General features: G+C 37.5%; 1 protein-coding gene across 1 annotated transcript; it reads left to right on the top strand.

Annotated features, from left to right (window-relative positions):
• Positions 1–1,148: 1,148 nt before the first annotated feature.
• On the top strand, positions 1,149–19,051 carry LOC145205597 (mucin-6-like). The gene is made up of 35 exons (XM_080078330.1): positions 1,149–1,407; positions 1,625–1,780; positions 2,158–2,323; positions 2,635–2,810; positions 3,102–3,206; positions 3,274–3,458; positions 3,772–3,902; positions 4,370–4,563; positions 4,875–5,026; positions 5,363–5,582; positions 5,760–5,882; positions 6,275–6,383; positions 6,512–6,561; positions 6,773–6,950; positions 7,237–7,343; positions 7,546–7,668; positions 8,456–8,635; positions 9,241–9,456; positions 10,008–10,100; positions 10,692–10,820; positions 11,062–11,173; positions 11,476–11,516; positions 13,984–14,118; positions 14,263–14,389; positions 14,813–15,068; positions 15,514–15,723; positions 15,854–16,087; positions 16,157–16,313; positions 16,385–16,520; positions 16,772–16,860; positions 17,013–17,233; positions 17,379–17,555; positions 17,781–17,964; positions 18,175–18,399; positions 18,843–19,051. Exons 1-35 carry the CDS (start codon positions 1,149–1,151, stop codon positions 19,049–19,051), a joined length of 5,565 nt encoding a protein of 1,854 aa, XP_079934456.1.
• The last annotated feature ends 1,529 nt before the right edge of the window (positions 19,052–20,580 follow it).

Genomic DNA, 20,580 nt, shown 5'->3' with positions numbered 1-20,580 from the left:
AAAACACTTTTACGGAATTTCTTACGCTTTTCAAGTTGCATTTTTCAATGCGCACAATGAGAAAGTACATTTTTTCGTGGTAAACTGTGCACAAACACAAAGAATATGTTCAGATATTAATATTAAATGTGGTATGTACGTCTGCTTTTGGTAATAAATAAAAAATGCGATCTAGCGTTTTCACGCACACCCTTGTTTTGTCACTCAACCCCAAAAATGAGTTAATAGTTGCATTCTTTGTTACCGAAATGTTCACAGGACACTTACAATGGTGGCAATAGAAAACGCTGGTTTAAGTTACGAATTCCGGTAAAACCTCTGGGAGCTCGTTAAGCAGCCCGTTTTAGATGTAATATATATGTGTAAGGGTTATTTTCTCCTGTAATTCTAGTGGAGTGGCTTTTTTGCAAAAGTTAAAAAACCTCTATGGTGACTGAAATGCAAATAAAGGTGACCTGGAACTCCCCCAGATGAAATAAAAAGGAAAACACCAATAAAACTTCGCTCCCTACCCGGCAATTTTGTATATACCAGGAACCGAACAGTAATAAAAACGTACAAGACCAGATATTATTGGAAAACACCGTTTTAAATCGCTTTATGTACATGAGATTTGTAACATGCAAAGTGTCCTATTGTACGATACCCAAACCTTTCATTGCAAAGGTAGCTTTACCGGTAGACTAACCCCATTACAAACAAAGTTAGTAAAAAATAGAAAGAATCCAATTTTTGACACCGGGATCTGTTTGTAGTAGATAATCTTTCGAAAATTGTCGTTAGTTCCCCCAAGGATTTGTACTGTATACATATAATAGGCCCTTTTTGTAACTTTTGAGCATTTTGAGTGGGAGACAAAATTCCCCAAGTTTTGCGTTTTCTCGTTTCGTTCTTTGTAATATTACCTCACCCACACAGATGAAGCGATGCAAAGCATTTCGGAGAACTGAACGAAAGTTTGGGAAGCCCCAACACAAAAAAGGGGGACGCCTATTGTCTGCAGCAACTATTGTTTGGGCGTAGATTGACAACTGCTCTCTGTACTTAAACTGGTGCTACTCCTGTGGACGGCATCAGTGCATTTTGGCGTTTGTCAGTTGCGCGCGAAATTCTTGTCATTGCTGCGGGTTCAAGCTAAACGAAACGTTATGTGGGTTCTGCGTTGGGCTGTGGTGATTTTCTTTGTGTCTAGACAAGCTCAAGCGCAGTTTCCTGGTTTCAATCTTCCCGATCTGTTTGACAATGGGCCTCCCAACGTACCGGTTAAATGGACTTCATGGGGTGCATGGTCTCCTTGCAGCCAAACCTGTGGAATGGGAACACGGGAAAGGATGCGAATATGCTCGACAGGAAACTGTCCACCTCTTGATGGAATAGAAGCTGAAGTGTGCAATGAAGGGCCTTGTGGTAAGTACAACTATCTTATTTGTTGCTCTTTTCTGCAAAAGGCAATGCGGAATCCTTTTTAAAACATAACGTGGATGAAACCAACAAGTGCTTCAAGGTAATAACAGACCACTGCATTAATTAATAGTTTCTTAATGAAAGGCTTATTATTTATGTTTTGGTAGTTTTATTTCTTCTGGCAACGCAAGCTTATGCGCAATTTCCGTTTACCTGACAGTTTCAGAAACGATAGAGTGGGCTGATTGGGGTCCATGGTCCCCATGCAGCCCAACCTGTGGCATGGGAACACAGGAAAGAATACGAAGATGTTTGTCAGGGAACTGTCCACCTCTTGATGGAATGGATTCGAAAGCGTGCGATGAAGGACCTTGTCGTAAGTGCTAATAATTTATTTAAATCTATTCTGTGAAAACCTTTTAAAACATAACTTGTAATGTAACATAAGCTAAAGCGTAAGTAAAACAATTGGTGGCTATTTTACATGTAGGCTACCCCTATTTGAAACACGTAAGTGTTGGTATTTTTTTGCTAAATTGGTTTAACACAGCTTAAGTGTGTGGCGTATTTACGGTCGACTTAAATTTACAAGTAGTAAAAATGTGTCTAGAAAGCTTGCAGATTTTTTTTTTCGGTGCGTACTGCTACCAACAACTTAAACCAAAAGCGCACAATATACAACTAATCTATTGGTGTAAACGGGGAATTACCTAGAGCCAGGTTCTCAACATGTACGCGACTTTTTTTTTACAGCCTGCGGGGGAACATTAACGGAACCTACAGGGCAAATCGCATCACCCAACTACCCTGCTGAATATTCCAGCAATGCCAATTGCACTTGGACCATCGTTGCTCCTGTAGGACACACTATCGTGTTAAATGTAGATTACTTTAAACTCCAGTCATCATCAGAATGCAGGTAAAATAGGAGCAAGTTAAATCAACAAGTATACAGCCTTGTCGACTATTTTTGTGTGGACTTGCCATGAGAACGCGAGGGTATTTGTGTTGAAATGTTTCGCGCTACGAACCAGGTATCGTCGCGAATCGGCATCTACTAAAAAAAATTTGAACAGTCCATGATTCCCAAATTGTGTCTACAGTATACATTATAATGTATTATTATTTTCTGTACTTTACAATAACAAGTCCTTTGCGGATTGGCACAATAAACACATATTGTTATAATTAGGACGATATTCTGTAACTGTTTTGTGCTTTAACTTACAGAAACGATTATCTGCGGGTTTCTGGTGTACGCATGTGGCAGAACAAACTATGTGGAAATGAACTTCCCAGTGGGGTAGAGATGGAAACGACAGAAAATAAAGCGACTGTGCAGTTCGTATCAGATTCCGCAATTGCTTACAAGGGATTTTCGATCTACTACGAAACCAAGTTGACTCGTAAGTTTTATTTAAAATGTTGACAAAATAGTTACGAGGTTGGTATTTCTCATTCATTTTAGAATTTTGCTGTGTATTTTAAAATATTTTTTACTTTAGACAAGGAATATAAACAATAAAAAATACCTGCAACTAGAAAAAACTAGCATTTTTTTTTTGGAATAATCATATGTACAGTTGTATTTACTACAATCGCAATTTTTAAAGCGTTTTAAACGGTAGAGTCCACATCCGAAAAACTAACCGTGTTGTCTACAACTAAATTAATTTTACAATGCTTTTGTTTTACAGCAAACTGTACAGGCGATGATGATTTCTGTTACAACGATGGCACATGCGCTGGTTTGGAATATTGTGCCTGCTCACCCGGCTATCTTGGATATCGATGTTCATACAGTAAGTATAATGAATTTGCATTAACCATGAAACAGAACTTTGACATTTTTTATGTTTTGTATTACAGCTTCGCATGACGAATTTAGTGATTCCAAACCACCTAGGTCAAGCAGCACTAGCTCCAGAAGAGAATGCTCCTTATATGGTTTGGGTCACGGTGAGACGTTTAGCGGTGAAACGTACGATTTCTACGGCACATGCCAGTACATACTGTCAAAAACCGTTGACATGGTTACGGATGGATCTTTCGAAGTGAGTACAAAACGTTTTGGCGATTATTCCATTTGGTTTTTATGAAACTTGCTACTGGTGTCATTTTCACCATATGATGTCATCGAAAAGAAAATTTTATTCACAATTCTGCAACGAATAAATTACTAGAGAATTACTAACAATTGCTTGTTACGTTCAATATAATAACGGTGAGTTTAACAGACGTAAAAGTTATAAATATAAATTTAAAACTTTTTTAGATTGATTAACTTCGCGGTAACACTACAATACTTTTTTCACGCAAATACGCTAATGCAGTATTTACAATAACAGTGCTTTATTTTTCCCACAGATTCTTGTACGAATGCATAAGGAGTGTGCAAACACCGCTAGTTCATGTGTAGCCAATGTGTCAATCAGTGAAGGGGCCGTCGATCAAGTAATAATTACCGATCATGGAGAAGTTTTTACCGGAGGTCACCGGTATGATGAAAAAACAGATTTTTGTTTAAAGAACTGACGATAACTTTTTTTATATTTCGAACTTTTTTAATCCGTTTTCTTGGGAATTTGTTTCGTTTTTTAATATCATATTTTGAAAAAAAAGTATGTTGCCTGTCAGATGGTAAAACAAGCCACATAAGGCATTGGCACGGCGCTTGTTTGTCTCGTACTAATAAGATATTGTCAAGCTTAAAATTTGACATCGCTTGTTTACCTAATCATGTGCGAAATAATAATATTTTTGCTTCAAACCGTTTACAAAATGTTTTTTTATCAAACTTATACTTACAAAAGTTATATTTTGAAAAACTATTTAACATATCTTGTATCTTCGTTCCGTAGAGTTTATCCATAGATTTTTGTGACATTTCTTTTTGTTTTGGTATATACTTACCTTTTAAAAGGTTTGTAATGTTTTAATTTATACAAAATTTATACCAAACCAGCGCGGAGCTTCCAACCTCCTACAACCATTATTCGATTGCGGATAACGACAACTACATATACGTTATGTTCGATGACCATGTGTTGGAGATCGACAAAGAACACTTCTCAATTTTCTTTAAACCGGACGAGAGTGTGGCCGGAAAATTGGAAGGTCTTTGCGGAGAATATCTACCTGTTTCAAGTAACACTTCAGGTATAATGTGATAACACCTGAACTTTGGTTTATCCAAAATAAGTAACAAAAAATCGGTGAAAAATCAGTTTATGTATCTAATTGGACGTTAAATTTTTTATATCCATTTGCCATTTATTCACATTGGAAGAAACATATATGTGTTGGTTGGTTTCTTTAGGTATAAAATCACAACAAATATATTTGTAACAAAGAAATGTTTTAAACATTACACTAAGTTCGAAAAATAGTGCAAAACAAAAGCGGGATACCCTTTGCTTTGCATTTCTTGTGACTGTATTTTTACAACATAACTTTGTTTTTTGGTCTAGAATCGACCCAAGGAAAGAGGAAAAGTAGATACTATCCAAACAAATGGTTTGCTAAGCAATTAGAGTTGCAATCATTGGTAGTTGAGGACATCGGGGAGGTTTGCACAACTCCAAGCGAAATCGACGAAAAGTGTGCAAATCACTCCACTCCAGTAAGACACATCTGGTTTAATTTTATACAAAGTAAAATCAAAATAGACAAATGCAAAGATTAAGTAAAAAAATTCATTTAAACATTCCTAACCTTACGACATCTAAAATGTATTACCGTTTCAATGGTCTAAAATCACTTACTAATCCTAAGTTGTTTGTACTTTTTTAAAAGATTGTGTTTCGATTCAAAGCTGTTGCTGTACTGCCATTCCGAACCTCGCTGTTTAGAACCTAATGCCAGAACTGTTAACCTTTTTTAGCTCACCATATAGTAATGTACAAACGCTGCAAAATGTTGGAATTGCAACAAAACCTACATTACTTTTTTCTGTCAGGAAATCGAATCTATTTGCAACGTCTTAATTTCCAAAGCTTTTGCTGATTGCCACCGTCGTATTAACCCCGCCAGAACCCACCAACAGTGCATGTTTGATTTGTGCAAATGTCAATACTTAGAAAGAGCAGACTGCCATTGCGCGGTGGTTTCAATGTACGCTCGCAGTTGCGCGGCAGAAGGTGGACGGGTGGGAGAATGGAGGACTAGGACTTCATGCAGTAAGTTAATTTGAAGTTTAAATTGATAAATTTACACGTCGTTTTATAAAAAATGAATGAATAGTTTTTTTTGACTCAAGTATGTTACAGTGCAATACAAGCATCATCGATATGTCGAATTAGACTTTTGTAACTGTTTGGTTGTTTTGAAATTAAAGCTTTTCTTCGTCTTTATAGAGCGTACATGCCCTGGCAATCAAGTTTTCTCAGAATGCACGAGCAGTTGTCCAGCATCCTGTGAAAACTTTGGCACTGGTTTCTGCGACCAGGCATGCATTGAAGGTTGCGAATGTTCTGGAGGTAAAAATGTGGAATTTTTTTATGAATATTGATTATTTTACCCAAGATATACACTTTAAAAGTTAGTAAAACGAGTTTTAAGTTTACGAAAGTGCGTTAAACACTTGTTTAAGAAACAAGTGTTTAACGCACTTTCGTAAAATGTTTTAATTTTCTTTAATACAAAAATGTTAAAGTTTTATGAACTTGTCTAATATTACGTTTCGCACATGGCATAAGCTCAACCCTACATCCAAAACCCGTATACCTTGAATTGTTTTAGTGTCCAACTGCTCAGAACACGAACAGGCCCAAGTAAACAAACATCTAAACACCTGCCAATAAATCAGTTCAGGGCACTTGAATAACAACTACAATAGTTTCAATTCTTATTGTTGTATTTTAATTTCCAGACACCTTTTGGTCTGGTACTATGTGTGTACCAAAAGAAGCATGTCCTTGTACATACGAGGGTGTTAAGTATAAAGTAGGACAAACACGTGAACAAGCCAACAAGAAGCTGTAAGTTTACCTCACGCATAAAAGTAGACCTATATGATGTGCTGCATTAATGATAGATGGTTTCGCATTGCTTTTTTATATATTTTTCAATATGTTTAAATGTCTCAATATCTTTTCAATGTTTTTAGTGTTTGCGCCGGTGGAATGTGGGAAGTTGCCGAACTACGTCCAATCATGGGTAAGTTACGACAATCAAAAATATATTAAGCAAGTATTAAATATACTTTACACAGTGCTGTAAAAGGGTGTAATGCTGGCGCTCTTATTTGAAAAAAACTGATTTTTAAAATTGATGTGTTATTGGACAGAAAAAATCAGAATCTGTCGAAACGTTGTGTTGTTTTACTGTTTTACAAAAGTACTATTTGGAAATGTTTTTTAACATTTAGATGTTGCGATTGCCAACGGTTTCGGTCACTTCCGAACTTTGGATGGAAACTGGTACGACTTCCCTGGGACCACGTGCCAGTATCTATTTGCTGAGCATTGTCGGGCGAAGACTTCAGACTTTTCCATTTACGTCACGGTTGAGCATTGTGGTTCAAGCTCTATGTTCTCGTGTGTCAGGTTTGTAAAGATTTTCTTCCAGTCAAAACCAACATATAAACTGCTGTCATTATTTTAAACGTTAAGTAAAACTAGTTGCACGAAAGCAACGACAAAATGACGAAAACTAGAAGTATATAGGACAAAAACAACAAGGTCCTAAAATGTAAGTCGTTTCTAAACTGGGCATAAATCACAAAGAATGTTGGTTCACAAAAGTCAAACAACTGTTTCGTGACCGAATTGGTGAAGGTTTATTTATATGTATTAAATCCATATCTTTTTTGACATTAAAATGTGTTTTTAGGCGCGTTCAAGTCATTCTTCCGGATACGTATCTTTATGTGATCCTTGGTCAAGACGGGGAGGTCGTGGTCCAGAATCACATGCACGTTACCCTGCCAACAAACAACGGTGAGAACATTAATATAGCTTTAAAACTTATTTTTCTGCAAAAAACTTAATGAAGTTGCCTTTGACATGGTGCAAAGAGTAGCTTGACGATCAAAATTTCGGGACAGTTTTTTATAACTAACTTAAGAGATCGCTGAGAAATATTTAGACTTTTTCACCAGCAAATAGTGGTTTGGATCCCGACATATTTTTTTTGTTTCAGGTGATCTTTCAGTACGTCAGTTGTCATCGGAGTATATTGAAGTTGCAATCCGGGATACTCAAGTTAAACTCTTGTGGAATCAACGATCAACTCTCATACTCACTGTCCCAAAAAAATACAAAAGTAAGTGCTACACTTTGGCGTAAAACATCTGTGTTTTGTACCACAAAAGTGCAAACCAGCAGACTAAACGATTAAATGGTTTTTTATCACTTTTAAATTTAGCCTTTTCCCGCTGGTTAAGCCAACACAGGTTATTATGGCTTTCCATCCCGAAGAGGACCGATTTTAATTTTACAGTTTGTTTTTCTTCACAGCAGATATATAACACGCTCAGGCCCAAAATGCCCAATAAAATTAATAGAAACTGTAGCAGCTAGTGGACATAGTAATTTTACTCCATATCCCTAGTGGCTACTTTATTACCCCGTACGGGGTACGTAGCACGTTACTCGAAGTTTTGTTTGCACCTTCTAGTTTAAGCATCAGGGCATTATCACAGCTGAATTCTTGTTTACCAAACCAAAGGTTGTATAGGTTCGTTCATTGTACTGTTGTTCACAAAAGCGTAGTATAACGGTCCACGCACAATGCCGAGAATAACAAGATCCGACCGGGTAGTCAAATAAACAAGCGTCCTGTTTTGACCGGTGAATATTTCCATTCACGTCATAGCTTCGGGTGCAAAATTCCATTTTACTGTCAAATTTGAAGAAAACGGTGCAATCTATTCAAAACGGCACGTAGTTTATAAGCTGTTTGGCAAAAACGGACGCCCCCGTCTGCTGCGCTAATGCATCAATCATTGTGTGGGGCATACATTTGCAACTGACCATGTCCCGAAAGTAAATGAGCGTGAAGACCGAAACCCGCAAAGCACGTAAACAAATTCTTCACCCTTTCCGTTTAGATCAAATGTGTGGCCTGGTTGGAACGTACAATTCTTTAACAACTGACGATTTTCACTGCAAAAACGGACTGGAAGGTACCCCAATTGTTTTTGGCAACTCCTGGAAATACCCAGCTACATGTGCAGACGTCGATCCAACTTCGACACCGTACGATGCCTGCACGCTGTTTTCCCAAGGAGGTGGGTAAAAATAAGTCGGCGTCAGTTGCGCCACAATCCCCTTGTGCACACATAGAGGCTATGACCCCCTTTTCTCTGCGGGGGAGTTGTGGCGTTTCATGTTTTGAAAACGGGATGCAAATAGCTAGTTTCTCGTTAGTTGGAGGATATTACTTTTTTGAAGCAACATGATACAGCATAAGTTTTACAAAAGTAGATTACCTTGCTATTTGGTCCAAGCGCCATAAATGAGCATCCTAAATAAGACAATTACTTAATGAAAATGTGACATGTGCAGAATAAAGGAAATTGAATAAATTTGCATTCATTTTACTTCGATCTTTTAATTTTGCGTCAACTTTGGGGGTATTAGGGCAATTGAGAAGAACTGAAGCGTATTTAATAACACGTAATTTCGGTGTAAGCTATACTTGTTTGAACATGTTTATTGGCGTTTACTAACTACCACTAAATATGACAGGCCAAAACCGAACGAAAATCAGACAATTTCATCCATAAAGTTGTGCTATTTATATTTTTCACACCTAATACAAAAAAGGAAACAGCCCGTAACCTCGTAAATCTACGAAAAAAATATTTCGCATTTTTACCCTTTTCTCATTCAGCTACCAGCGCCAACGAGAAATGCTCGATTCTGCGCCAGCCCTTGTTCGATCGTTGCCGACAGTGCGTCCCATACGAGGAATACTTCAAAAACTGCAAACAAGATGCCTGCGCGTGTGACACCGGAAATGACTGCATGTGTGACGTCATTTCGGCTTACGCACACGAATGTCTGCGAGCAGGAATCGTTGTGAATTGGAGGAACAATAGTTTTTGCCGTAAGTTGTCTGTAAGCGTTGTTGGTGGACCTGAAATTGAGGCTCTGCTCCATAAGATAAGCACAAAACTCGACCCAAACCTTTTTTAAGCACCAAGGCATGGAAATTGGTAAAGTTGCGGCACAAATGATACCGCGTAAGAATTTAGACCCAGTTCAAGCCCGTTTTGTTTGAACTTAAGCCCGAACCTGAACCCCAGCCCGACTTATAAATACGTTAGGATTTATGTTTACGACGTGAAAAGAAGTATCGTAAGATGTGTCCTTGTGCGAATAGCCATGGTTACACACACATGGAAACGAACTTATCTTTTTGTTCCGCTTTGATATCAAAATACAAAGAGGCACAAGATTCATGTGTGCCGTTGTAAATAAAATAAGTTGACACGACAGGGTTGATCCCAGCAAAAAATACAAGTTCATAACCTTCTGTTATTATAACAACAATTACTTTTCATGTCACTATCCACATTCAAGCCAAACGTTACTACCTTTTGTATGAACGTCTCGTCGAGTATGGTTTGTGTTTTTAAATCAACATTTTCATTCCAGGCTTTAAAGGTTTATTTAAGATTAAAGTTCATGTTCAATGTTTGGATTTCCCTTATCTGTCGTCAAGTATCGACAACCCCCCACACATTCATGGTATTCACAAAAGTTCCTGTCGTGTCAATATTCCTTTTGACATTTAGTTCTTAAGTAATTTTAAACCTTAGGGAACATCAATATTGGGATGTTTTTGTTCAAAACTAAACTGAAAACAAGGAAGTGTATTGGTCTTCAGAAAGGCCCATGCTCACAACGAGCAAAACGACAGCGGTTTTTCGCATCACTTACTCTCGTGACCCATAAAACACGGGCTTTTACGGTGTCTGTAGACTATGTTTGCTGCAAACATACTTCACGGCAAATTTTGGTTTAAGGCCTCAATTTTACGTTTTTGTAACTTTGTTGAAACTACGTAGAACAAAGAGTACAATAAACCAGTACACCACTGTGACGTTTTCAGATTTTATCGCAAACAGGTTAAAAATACAGAAAATATTAAATTTGTACACCCGGTAATAAAATCCCGTTTCCAAGGAAACTAGCTACCACCTGGCACTTTTGTTGTGCTTCAATTCTTTGTCACCATCACATTGGTATGTTCTCACTACAATGGTCTAGAACTAGTGACAAACCGTCGGTTGTTTTCAATGAAAACAAAACCCTAGAGCCTTGGCTTTGTTTCCGCAGCAAAAACTTGCCCTGAAGGTCAAAGCTACAAAGCAAACACGACCTTGTGTGGACGAACTTGCAGATCCCACATGGAGCCGGAAAAATGCCCGGACGCTCACAGAGTGGAAGGATGCACATGTGACGATGGTAAGTAAAGTCTGAGACAATTTAAATCACACACATTGTCTATGAAGACAAAATGGTTTAAATCAAGGACACGTCTACCTAGGGGGTACGAAACACAAAACCTGGTGTTACGGGAAATAACGTTAAAATAAAGGTTGTTTGGGTTTAATTGTAGAAATTGAAATTACAGTGTAAGACTATTCTTACAAACGATTTGCATAACTACACCACCGAATGCATAAAAGTGTCTCCCATTATGAAGGCCTGTACCTGAGCAAGGATGGAAGGTGTGTGGAACTCTCATTATGTCCTTGCTATGTCAATCAGGAGTGGCTTCCTGCTGGTCACGTGACGAGAGACACAGAAAATATTTGGTAAGATTGCTATCATTTTCGTATGAAAATTAAAATGCTTGATTTTCTTAAGGATTTTCGTTTTTATTTGGACAGTTTTAAAAATTCTTTTTGGATTTAGGTGTATGAAATAATGTGTAATCCGAATAATTTAAATATATACTTACAAGTTAATATGTCCAGGTGCCGATGTACATTTGCTTATTACCTACTTTTTAGATTTGCATAATAATTGCCTTCTTGGCGTTTGCCGACATAAACGACTGCAAGTGGCCATTTATTTTTTATTTTTAACGGTAAAAGTTATGTGTTTTTATTCATAGCACTTGTTCTTCCGGAGTTTACAACTGTCGCTCAAAAGATGGTAAGTGAGATTTAACACATATCAGTCAAAAAATATTAAATATTGTATTTTCTTAACGTGTCTGATCATACACGTCGTTGATAAACAAATGTAATGTTCAACAAGTACCGCTCTATAGTGCAAAAATATTGAGTTTGGTACTGACGCAACAATACGTTTTTTTAACCGTCTTTTGTTGAGTCAACAAGTTAATCAATCAACGTAATTGTCGTTTAAAGTCATTTCGTCCGAAATCTCGCTGATAAGGACGTAAAACACCAATGCCCTTAATTCCCCAATATTTTTTGAACGATGACATGTTTTTGAGTTAATTCGGACGCGTCAACAGATACATTGGTAAACGCGTCTCCTAAATTTTTAACCCGGATCGAGAAAAAATGCTCCTTTAAAATTTTGTCAACAAAAGACCTCGACGTTGAGAGCAAAACAATACCCACCTCTTCTGCAAAGTATTTGCGTTTCACGTCGAGCTTGACGCGGAACTTTGCACCACCGCACTTGTTCGCTAAAGACAGCGTCTCGTCGTCGACGGCTGCGGGGGGTTTCCTAATTACCTTCGCACGCAATCCACGCTGCGCGACTTGGGTTACAAACGTAACGGAAACTTGATTATGGGACAAGGCCTCGGTCGTCGGAGCTCATTGTCTTGTTCTCTATCCGTCGCATTTTTGTGGGGTCGCCAACTTGAGTTCAAGTTTGCTTCTGCTATCTGTTTTGCAACGCGAAAACGTTTTGGGGCACGCAGGTCCACTGACACTGCGTTCTTTTCCTGTCAACGTCGTACAACGTTACAAGCCTAAATGGAAATAGGAAGATTCTACGTAAATGTTTTCAGGATGTATTGTTTAAGACTACTCAGAAAAGACCTTTGGGCTATCCTCTAAATACTGAAATCGCAATGCCCCATGTCCAAGGAACACTTAAGAAACAGAGTTTCAATAATTTCGTGTCGTTTAATATTCCCTTGACGCTCAAGACGAGAAACAAGATTCAAGAGAAATCCCCATCTCTCTGTCTCAAACTTTGTACCCACTTAAAAAGCAAGTTCTGCGTTCGTTAAGGTCAACTGCTGCATCCGTCAACATATTCGGAGCGCTAAGCAATTGTTTTGCGTTAACTGTCACGCACCAAATCGAAGGACAAAAACGTTGCATTTTTTCCAACAAAAACAGTCACGTTGTCAAGTTTACATTTTAGTTTTTGCACAAATGCAGCTTTGCTAGAAGACGCGTTTCGACATTGCCAAATCGCAAAAAAACAGTAGGACAGCATTGTCAGAAGTTTGGTTTTGTAAAAGTTGTTGCGCTTTTACTAATGCAAATGGCAAAAAGGAAAACTATATCGTCAGTACTGCTCCTTGCATAATGACATTTACCACAAACATCAAACAATCGTATTATTACAACCATTTCGCGATCAGATTTAGAAACATTAACTGGATGCATTATTTGTATTGTTTTCACAAGGTCGACCAAAAAACAAAATACGCCGGTCAACTAAACTTCCTTTGAGTAGTTGAGCACGAAGCAATACCTTTGCAGAAAATCCGGATTTTCACCAAAAGTAACAAGCGAAAAAAGTGGTTTCCTATGCAGGTTTAGTCGGGAATTAAATAAAATACCCTCTCCCCCACAACATTTTACGGTCAGCGACGTTCCGTTTTAACTCTAATCCTTACAAGGTTAAGTCAGTGTTCCAATTTCGTTTCAACGTGTTTTCAAAAATTTGGTAATTTTTTTGCGAAACATCTTGACCTGATATCTTCTATTAGGCTTAACATTTCTTTAGCTAAACCTAAGCATGTGTCAACAAATTAAAAAACAACAACAAATTTTAAACTTTAATTACATAAAAATAACGGTGCATTAAACAGAAAGAGTACCTTACATCGATTAGGGAGTTTTGTTAAACAAGTATTACTTCCAAATATACGATTTTACATTCCATTCGAGTCATATTGCAACACAAAATACAAACATAAGCTTGTGGAAACATGTAAGGATCGGTTTTAAGCTCATTCCACACGAATAAGCACAAAGCAGGGCGGTTTATTACCACAATGTTTAAATGATCGGTGGTTACCATGATCTAAAGTAAGTAAGAACCCCTAAGCACCAACTAAGCAGTGGTTGTCCGAGCAAATACTTGAGTATTAGGGAATTTTGCTGGCAGACACGCATGCCTGCATTTCGGGCTTGTAGCTCGCCTGGTTAAGTGCTTTCGACCTTGCTTTGCAATGAAAAGTCATGTGCATTAAAGCGAGAAAAAATATGCAAGGCCTGTGTTTGTTTTGTTTCGAAATTTTAGTCGTGAAACTTCAACAAATGTCAATTCGGTAAAAAGGTGCCGTTGTAGAGAAGTACATCTTTTTGAAACCAAAGTTGATGGGTACTTTTTTTCTTTTTCTAATGTGTAGAAATCAAACATTTACATTTTTTAATTAAAAAAAATGTTTGTTGTCATACAGTTAATGACGACAGCAGCATCACGTGCCCACTAGGCATGAAAGCCAAAAACTGCACCGGTGGCAAACCTGCATGCGAAAAAAGTTGCAGTGACAAAACGGAAACTACATGTCCTACTGATGAAAACTGCGTAGAAGGTAAAGCAGATCGTCCCATCAGTGCATTAAAGCTTTTCACCCTTTTCATCCCTTTTCAACAAGTTCATCTGTCTATATATTAACTACAGAGCTACAACATTCCAAAAGTATCAACAGTAAACTATAGTATCTTTGACTGTTTAGGCTGCGTTTGTGAAGACGGTTTATTCCGTCAGGGCGATAAATGCGTGAGGGAAGAAGATTGTTCGTGTGTGTACGATGGCAAAGAATATAAAGAGGGCGAAATTGCTTTCAACGGATGTGAAAGATTGTAAGTAGATTATAACTTTTCAACAAAATTAAGTGTCTAAAATATTGACATAAAAATTGGGTCAAACAAATTTTACGTTGACTGTTGTAAAAGACTGATTTTTTTTGTTTGTTTTAAGGATGCTATGCTTCGTGAAAGTTATTTATTCTAAAGGATATTTGAATGTATGATATTTTAAACTTCTAGAGCGGGTACAAAGATAACTATTTTTTTTGTTTCCGCCACATTTAGTGAAGTTAGGGTTTAAAGGTGTTTGTGCTGGGTACAAAGAGTTTATAAACCAACTGCTTTAGTCTAACTTACGAAGAAAGACCACAAAATGTTTCCCAAATTATTCACTTTATAATCATTAGGGCAATTTACCTCACTCTTCTCGCAGGATGCGAAACATTCACAAGCTTATCTTCATTTTTATATTTATAGGACTTGTAAAAATGACACCAATTGGGACGATGATCGTTCTGATTGCAACGACCAGTGTAAGTCAGTGGGTGGGATGTATTTCACAACATTTGATGGAAAAAAATTCGACTTCCGCGGAGCTTGCGAGTATTTGCTTGCATCAGACGACTGCACACAATCCTCGACCGACTTTCTTTACCGGATAACTGTGAAAGGACGGGACTGTCTTGGTTCTAACCGAGCAGTGTGTGACACAACAGTGCATATTATATTCGGGGTAAGTCGAATTTTCACCACAATATACTAATGTTACATTTAAGATTGTCTCCAGTCTTAACAAAATTAGCGTAATGTCGCTAAAGCAAACTGGATTTGTATACTACGGTGTTTGACTGCATATAATCGTAAAAGAGTATTTAGACTGTTATTTGTGATTGTTGGCTTCGAGTTACAATTCATTACTGCATGAGAAACTATTTTAAGGTTACTAAAAAACTGCCTCTGCGTAAAAAAGTATAAAATTACTTAAAAAACTCCCGTGCATTCTCAGTAGCAGGTTTTAAAGCTAAAAAAAATCCTAAAATGTTTTTTCACACAACGATCCAAAATAACGCTTAACTATATTAATCCCTTAATCCCTAAATCTGGCTCCGAGTTAGCGTTTTTTTGTTTCAACAAATCAAAATTGTCAATACATTTCTGAAAAAAAAAACACTTTTCAGTCGATGGAACTAACAATGAGCGTTCGCAAAAATCTCACACAATATGTGATGTTGGATCGTCAAGATCTCTTCGATCATACAAGATTTGACATAGAACATCGTGGCTTGTACATAGTGGCGTATGCTCTATATCATGGCGAGACCATCTTCACAGTAGCCTGGGATCGGAAAGCGTCCGTTTATGTTGAGATGATGAGCAAAGACCCTGTAGTAAGCTGATTTATTTGAGTTTAAAAATGCAAATTCATTAGACAGCACAACTTCTTCATACATTAGATTAGAAGATAGCAATAAAGGTGTATACATTTAATAGTCTAAAACTTGCTTTCGTACTTTGTAGCACCGATCGACCTGTGGTCTCTGCGGAATTCATGACGGGAACTCCTTGAATGATTTTACTCTGAGTGACAACAGTTTAACTCAGTCAGCAGTTACCTTCGGAAACAGTTGGAAGACTTTGTTGCAGTGCCCTGATGTAAAAGAGAGTTTGATTGACACCTGCGGGACTAAGAGGGCCTGGGCTCAGACGAAATGTAGAATTCTTTACGACGAGTTTACGGAGTGCCACAGCAAGGTAACCTTATAAATTACTCACAAGACATAACAAATAGTTTACAATTAAAATTATGTAAAAAAATTGTAGATTGATCCGAAATATTACTACGAAAAATGTGTACGTGAAACATGTTCGTGTGATTCTGGTGGGGATTGCGAGTGTTTCTGCAGCAGCGTGGCCGACTATGCACACGACTGCGCAATAAGTAAAGTAACTGTTGAATGGAGATCTCCATCGGTCTGCCGTAAGTGTCCATTTTCTAGTTAAAAGAAAGTTTTTTGTTACGAAGTAAACACCGTTTGAACTATTTTACAGCGTTAATGTGCGCCACCCCAAGCAACGATGATAAATGCCTGTGGAGATACGAACCACGTGCGCCACCATGCGAAACTTTGTGTTGTAATGACACCATTGTTTGCCCGGAGACCATTTATGAGGGATGCTATCCACAGTGAGTGAGAATGTTCTAGTTGTACTTGTTAAAAGGTGGTGAATCACACTAAATCGCTAAATGAACGATTTATGGCACATAAAATATTTTTTGTTTTGTTTAAAGAGATCACTATTTATCCTCTGCTTGTGTAAAAAAAAAAAATTTGTGTTTAAAAGTTCGATATTAAATTTTGCAAAAGATATGTTTTAATTGTTAAATTTAAAAAGTTGTCGGAAAATATTGTAATTTATAATATGCTTTTCCGCTAGTTGTGAAAACGGCGAAGTATACGATTCTGCAACAAAATCTTGTATGCCACCTGAAAGTTGTATTTGCGGTACACCAAGAAAGGAGCCCGGTAAGTACCTAAAACTACAGCAGCAAGTTAAGAGGTTAAGCAACACAAAATGACATTTAAAGTTAAAAAATCTTTAACGCGGTCTACGTAAGATGTGGTGGTGTTAAAAATAATTTCATTACATTTCCATATTAACAGAAAACTATTTTCAGAATGTAATCTCGGCCAAAAAGCGAATTGTTCTATAATTTTGGCCCATCCAACCGCGTCTATGATGACGACACAAGATGTAATCAATGCAGTAAACTGTCCTGCAATAGGCCGAAAGCTCTTTAGGTATTTTTGCAAGTACCCGGAAATTAAAGAAGTTAACGAAAAGAACACCCCTGGAAGCACATGTAGCTATGTCGAAGAACTATTTCTTCCTGAAAACGTAAGTTTTCCAGTTTTGCAGTCTTCTGATGCTGAAATGTTTAAGAACACTAGCTTTACCCTTTAAACCAACTGCGAAACTAATTTTGTTTTATCTTCGGAAGCAACGTATTCCAGTTTGATAAATCTGTTTACACTTTACGCAGCCCGACCGCATCTTGTCTGAATATACGATTGAAGCGACTTGCTGTGAATGTTACGGCTGCTCCAATGTAACCTGCCCTGAGAAACCATGCGCAGCGAATGAAAAACCGGTTCCTGTCAATACAGATTGCTGTCCAGTATGTGTGTGCGACAGCTGTTTACACGAAGGGAAAACAAGGGTAAGAAGCACATATCATGTATGCATTGTTTTTAAATGTGTTGAGAAACCATAAAAAGAGCAAGTGGTTGTGCCATAAAAGTTTTTAAACTTGTGGGCAAATGGAATTTCAATGTATTAGTAGCTGTAAGCTTCAAAAAAGGAAGAAAATCACCGCCTTGTTCAACCTACTTTAATTCAAATAAAAGTAATTCAATTTACGAGTTTGTTTGCTTTTTATGTTCAGGAAGAAAATGAAACTTGGCTAGAAGGATGTACTAATTACACATGTGTAAGCGATGGTGAAGGATGTTACAAAGTGGTCAGTTCACCTCATGAATGCCTGTCACGCGAATGTCCATTCTACGCCAATAAAATTCCCCAGGACACAAACAAAACGGGAGAAGAATGTTGCGAAGAAATGTATTGTGGTACGTCATGTGTTTCATAGCAATTTTTAAAGGTAATTTTTTAACGGACGATTAATTTTTAAAGGCAATTTCAAAACTTAATTCTATAGAGTTATTGTAAAAAGTAGTTTAAGAAGCAAGAAAGTGTTGTTAAGTGTCTATTTGGTAGTTAACGATAAATTGTACCAGGGTGACCAGCTCAACATCAAAACTGCTCTTATTTTTACACAGAATGCAAACCGGAATACGACCCTGCATTTGATGCCTCTGTCACTTGTCAGCACCCGAAAGTGCTTAACACAACCTATTACGACTTTAACAAGTTGACGTGCCAGAAATCAGAGTGCGTTTGTCCAACTGACGAAAGTCATTGTGTGGAACGAAACAACTGCACTACTACTGGATGCCACGAAGATTTGAACATGGACTGTGGCTGCGTTGTTGACAGCACATGTAGTAAGTACCTAGCTTTAAAGTTATAAAAAAGAGTCCAAATGTATCTATATCCGACTTCGGCTAATTACGTACGACTTAACGCCACAGCCACCTTTCAAACAGTGTTTGAGTGTTGGCATACAATGTTATTACAATAAGTACGAAAAACGCCACCAGAAGCGAAGGACATATCTTTTCAATTGTTTGTATGTAAGCTCTTCTTAGGTTAACTGTGTATATGTGAATCTTTTTTAGGTTAACCTTGTGCATGTGAATTTTTTCACAGATAACATTGTGTATGTGAAACTTTCTTAGGTTAACCCAGTGTATGTGAATTTTTCTTTAGCCTGACATGGTGTACATAAGTTACCAGACTTTTATACGTACTAGAATTAAAACCAACTATTTTCAGTAACATCAGCTGAACATTGGAAATACTTAACTAAAACACACGTTTGTTTTAGGGTGTGACCTAAATAGATGCCAAGGAGCACCGGATTGCGGCAATTGCTCCCAAGCCATTACGACATTCGGTGGAGGCATTGGTGGAAGTGAGGAATCATGCTTAAACAACACATGTTGTCCCGAGTTCAGGTGTGAGCTGCTACCATGTGATGACGGAAGCGACGTAGAATGTGAACAACACGAAGAAAAAGTAAGCTTGTCGCCGTAACAAACCTGAAAACCCTATACCTCATACTGGTTTTTGTTTTGGCACATTTTTAAAACAAAGATATAGCATTTTGTGTGCTCGTTTTACTTTTCTTTTTAAGCGAGTCAAACTGCAGTTTTTGTGCAAGTCTGTTGAATCATTTAGTATTTGATTTTTTTGTGCATTTGATAGTTAGTGCCTTCACTTAAATTAAAACCATCATATTCCCATGGTTTGCAGTAACATTGCCTTAACCTTCTCGATCAGAGAAACACAATGGCTAAGACAGGATTAGATCCCAGCACAACCTTGTAATTATGAGTGTTTGCGCTAATCCCCTACGGTCATCTTGACAATTTACTCCAGCTTTACTGTTTTTGCAAGTCAGTTAATTTGTTACAGATTCAAGTCCCAGCTAGACCTGGAGAATGCTGTCCAACGTTTGAATGTGAGTGTCGTTACTGCGTTTTCAACAACGAAACAAAGGTTAGAATTTGTTTCGGTTGTAAACATATTTAAGTGTACAGTTTTCTTTGTGAGTAATCACCTAAAGAATTAGTAGTGGCTATCTAAAAAAACAAGTAGCATGTAGTTCAGCATTTTGTACAAAATACCTTTCTTTAAAAGTATCACGAGTTTTGGGGTCACCCAACAGTATACTTAGCTCTTTAAGTCTCCAGTAATATTTTTGAGTTATTTGAATAAAATTCAGCAACGTAGTTTGTTCTTCACATGCGTCCCTCTACCAACTTTCTTATTGAATTCAATACAGTTACCTGGACAAAACTGGATACACGATTGTACAAACTACACTTGTGTAAGTGATGGTGACTGCTATACCGCTTCGCCAGCCGATTACAACTGCCCAAAAGAAATCTGCCCCTTTTTCACTGACAAGCGACCGAGCGTTGAAACAACACATGGAGGATGTTGTGATAAACTCAACTGCCGTGAGTAACTGGTTTTAGTTAGCTCACATAGAAACTGCAAATACAAGCTATGGAAAATGTTGATGTATTTTTGTCTTAGATCAGTGGTTCTTAAACTTTTAGGTGAAGTTTTTCGACTAAAGCCAATCACCCAATTCGAATTCCTCCCGGCTATTTTTATGACATTTTTTTGTGCAATTTTGGTGTCACTGACTTAAACTATTTCGCTCCGACGATTTATAATTTCCCACTGGTGAGAAATTTCCACCGGTAAGCAACTATTGGCATGGAGTATTGTTAACCTTGATACATTTCAGCCTCGAAAAATTGTTGATACGTTCCAAGTGGTTTGGTAAATAGTTGCTAACCGGTGGAAATTTCTGGTAAATGTATTATTTATACCAACATTTCAATGTCCTATTCAGGTCACCATCATTATGGTAAGTTAAGTTTCCCAAACAATATATGTACGAGGAAAGTGTTGTTTTGTTTAAATTTATTAGTTTAATGTTTAATTGTACCAGCAGGGTAACGTATTATGTCGATTCATTTAACTTGCAACAGCTCAACACCAAAACTGTTTGTATTTTTACACAGAATGCAAACCGGAATACGACCCTG

This window comes from Phallusia mammillata, chromosome 8 (genome assembly GCF_965637545.1).
Source record: "Phallusia mammillata chromosome 8, kaPhaMamm4.hap1.1, whole genome shotgun sequence".
Classification (NCBI taxonomy): domain Eukaryota; kingdom Metazoa; phylum Chordata; class Ascidiacea; order Phlebobranchia; family Ascidiidae; genus Phallusia; species Phallusia mammillata.
Note: the sequence above shows the minus strand (reverse complement) of the source record. Positions and strands in the feature narration are given on the sequence as shown.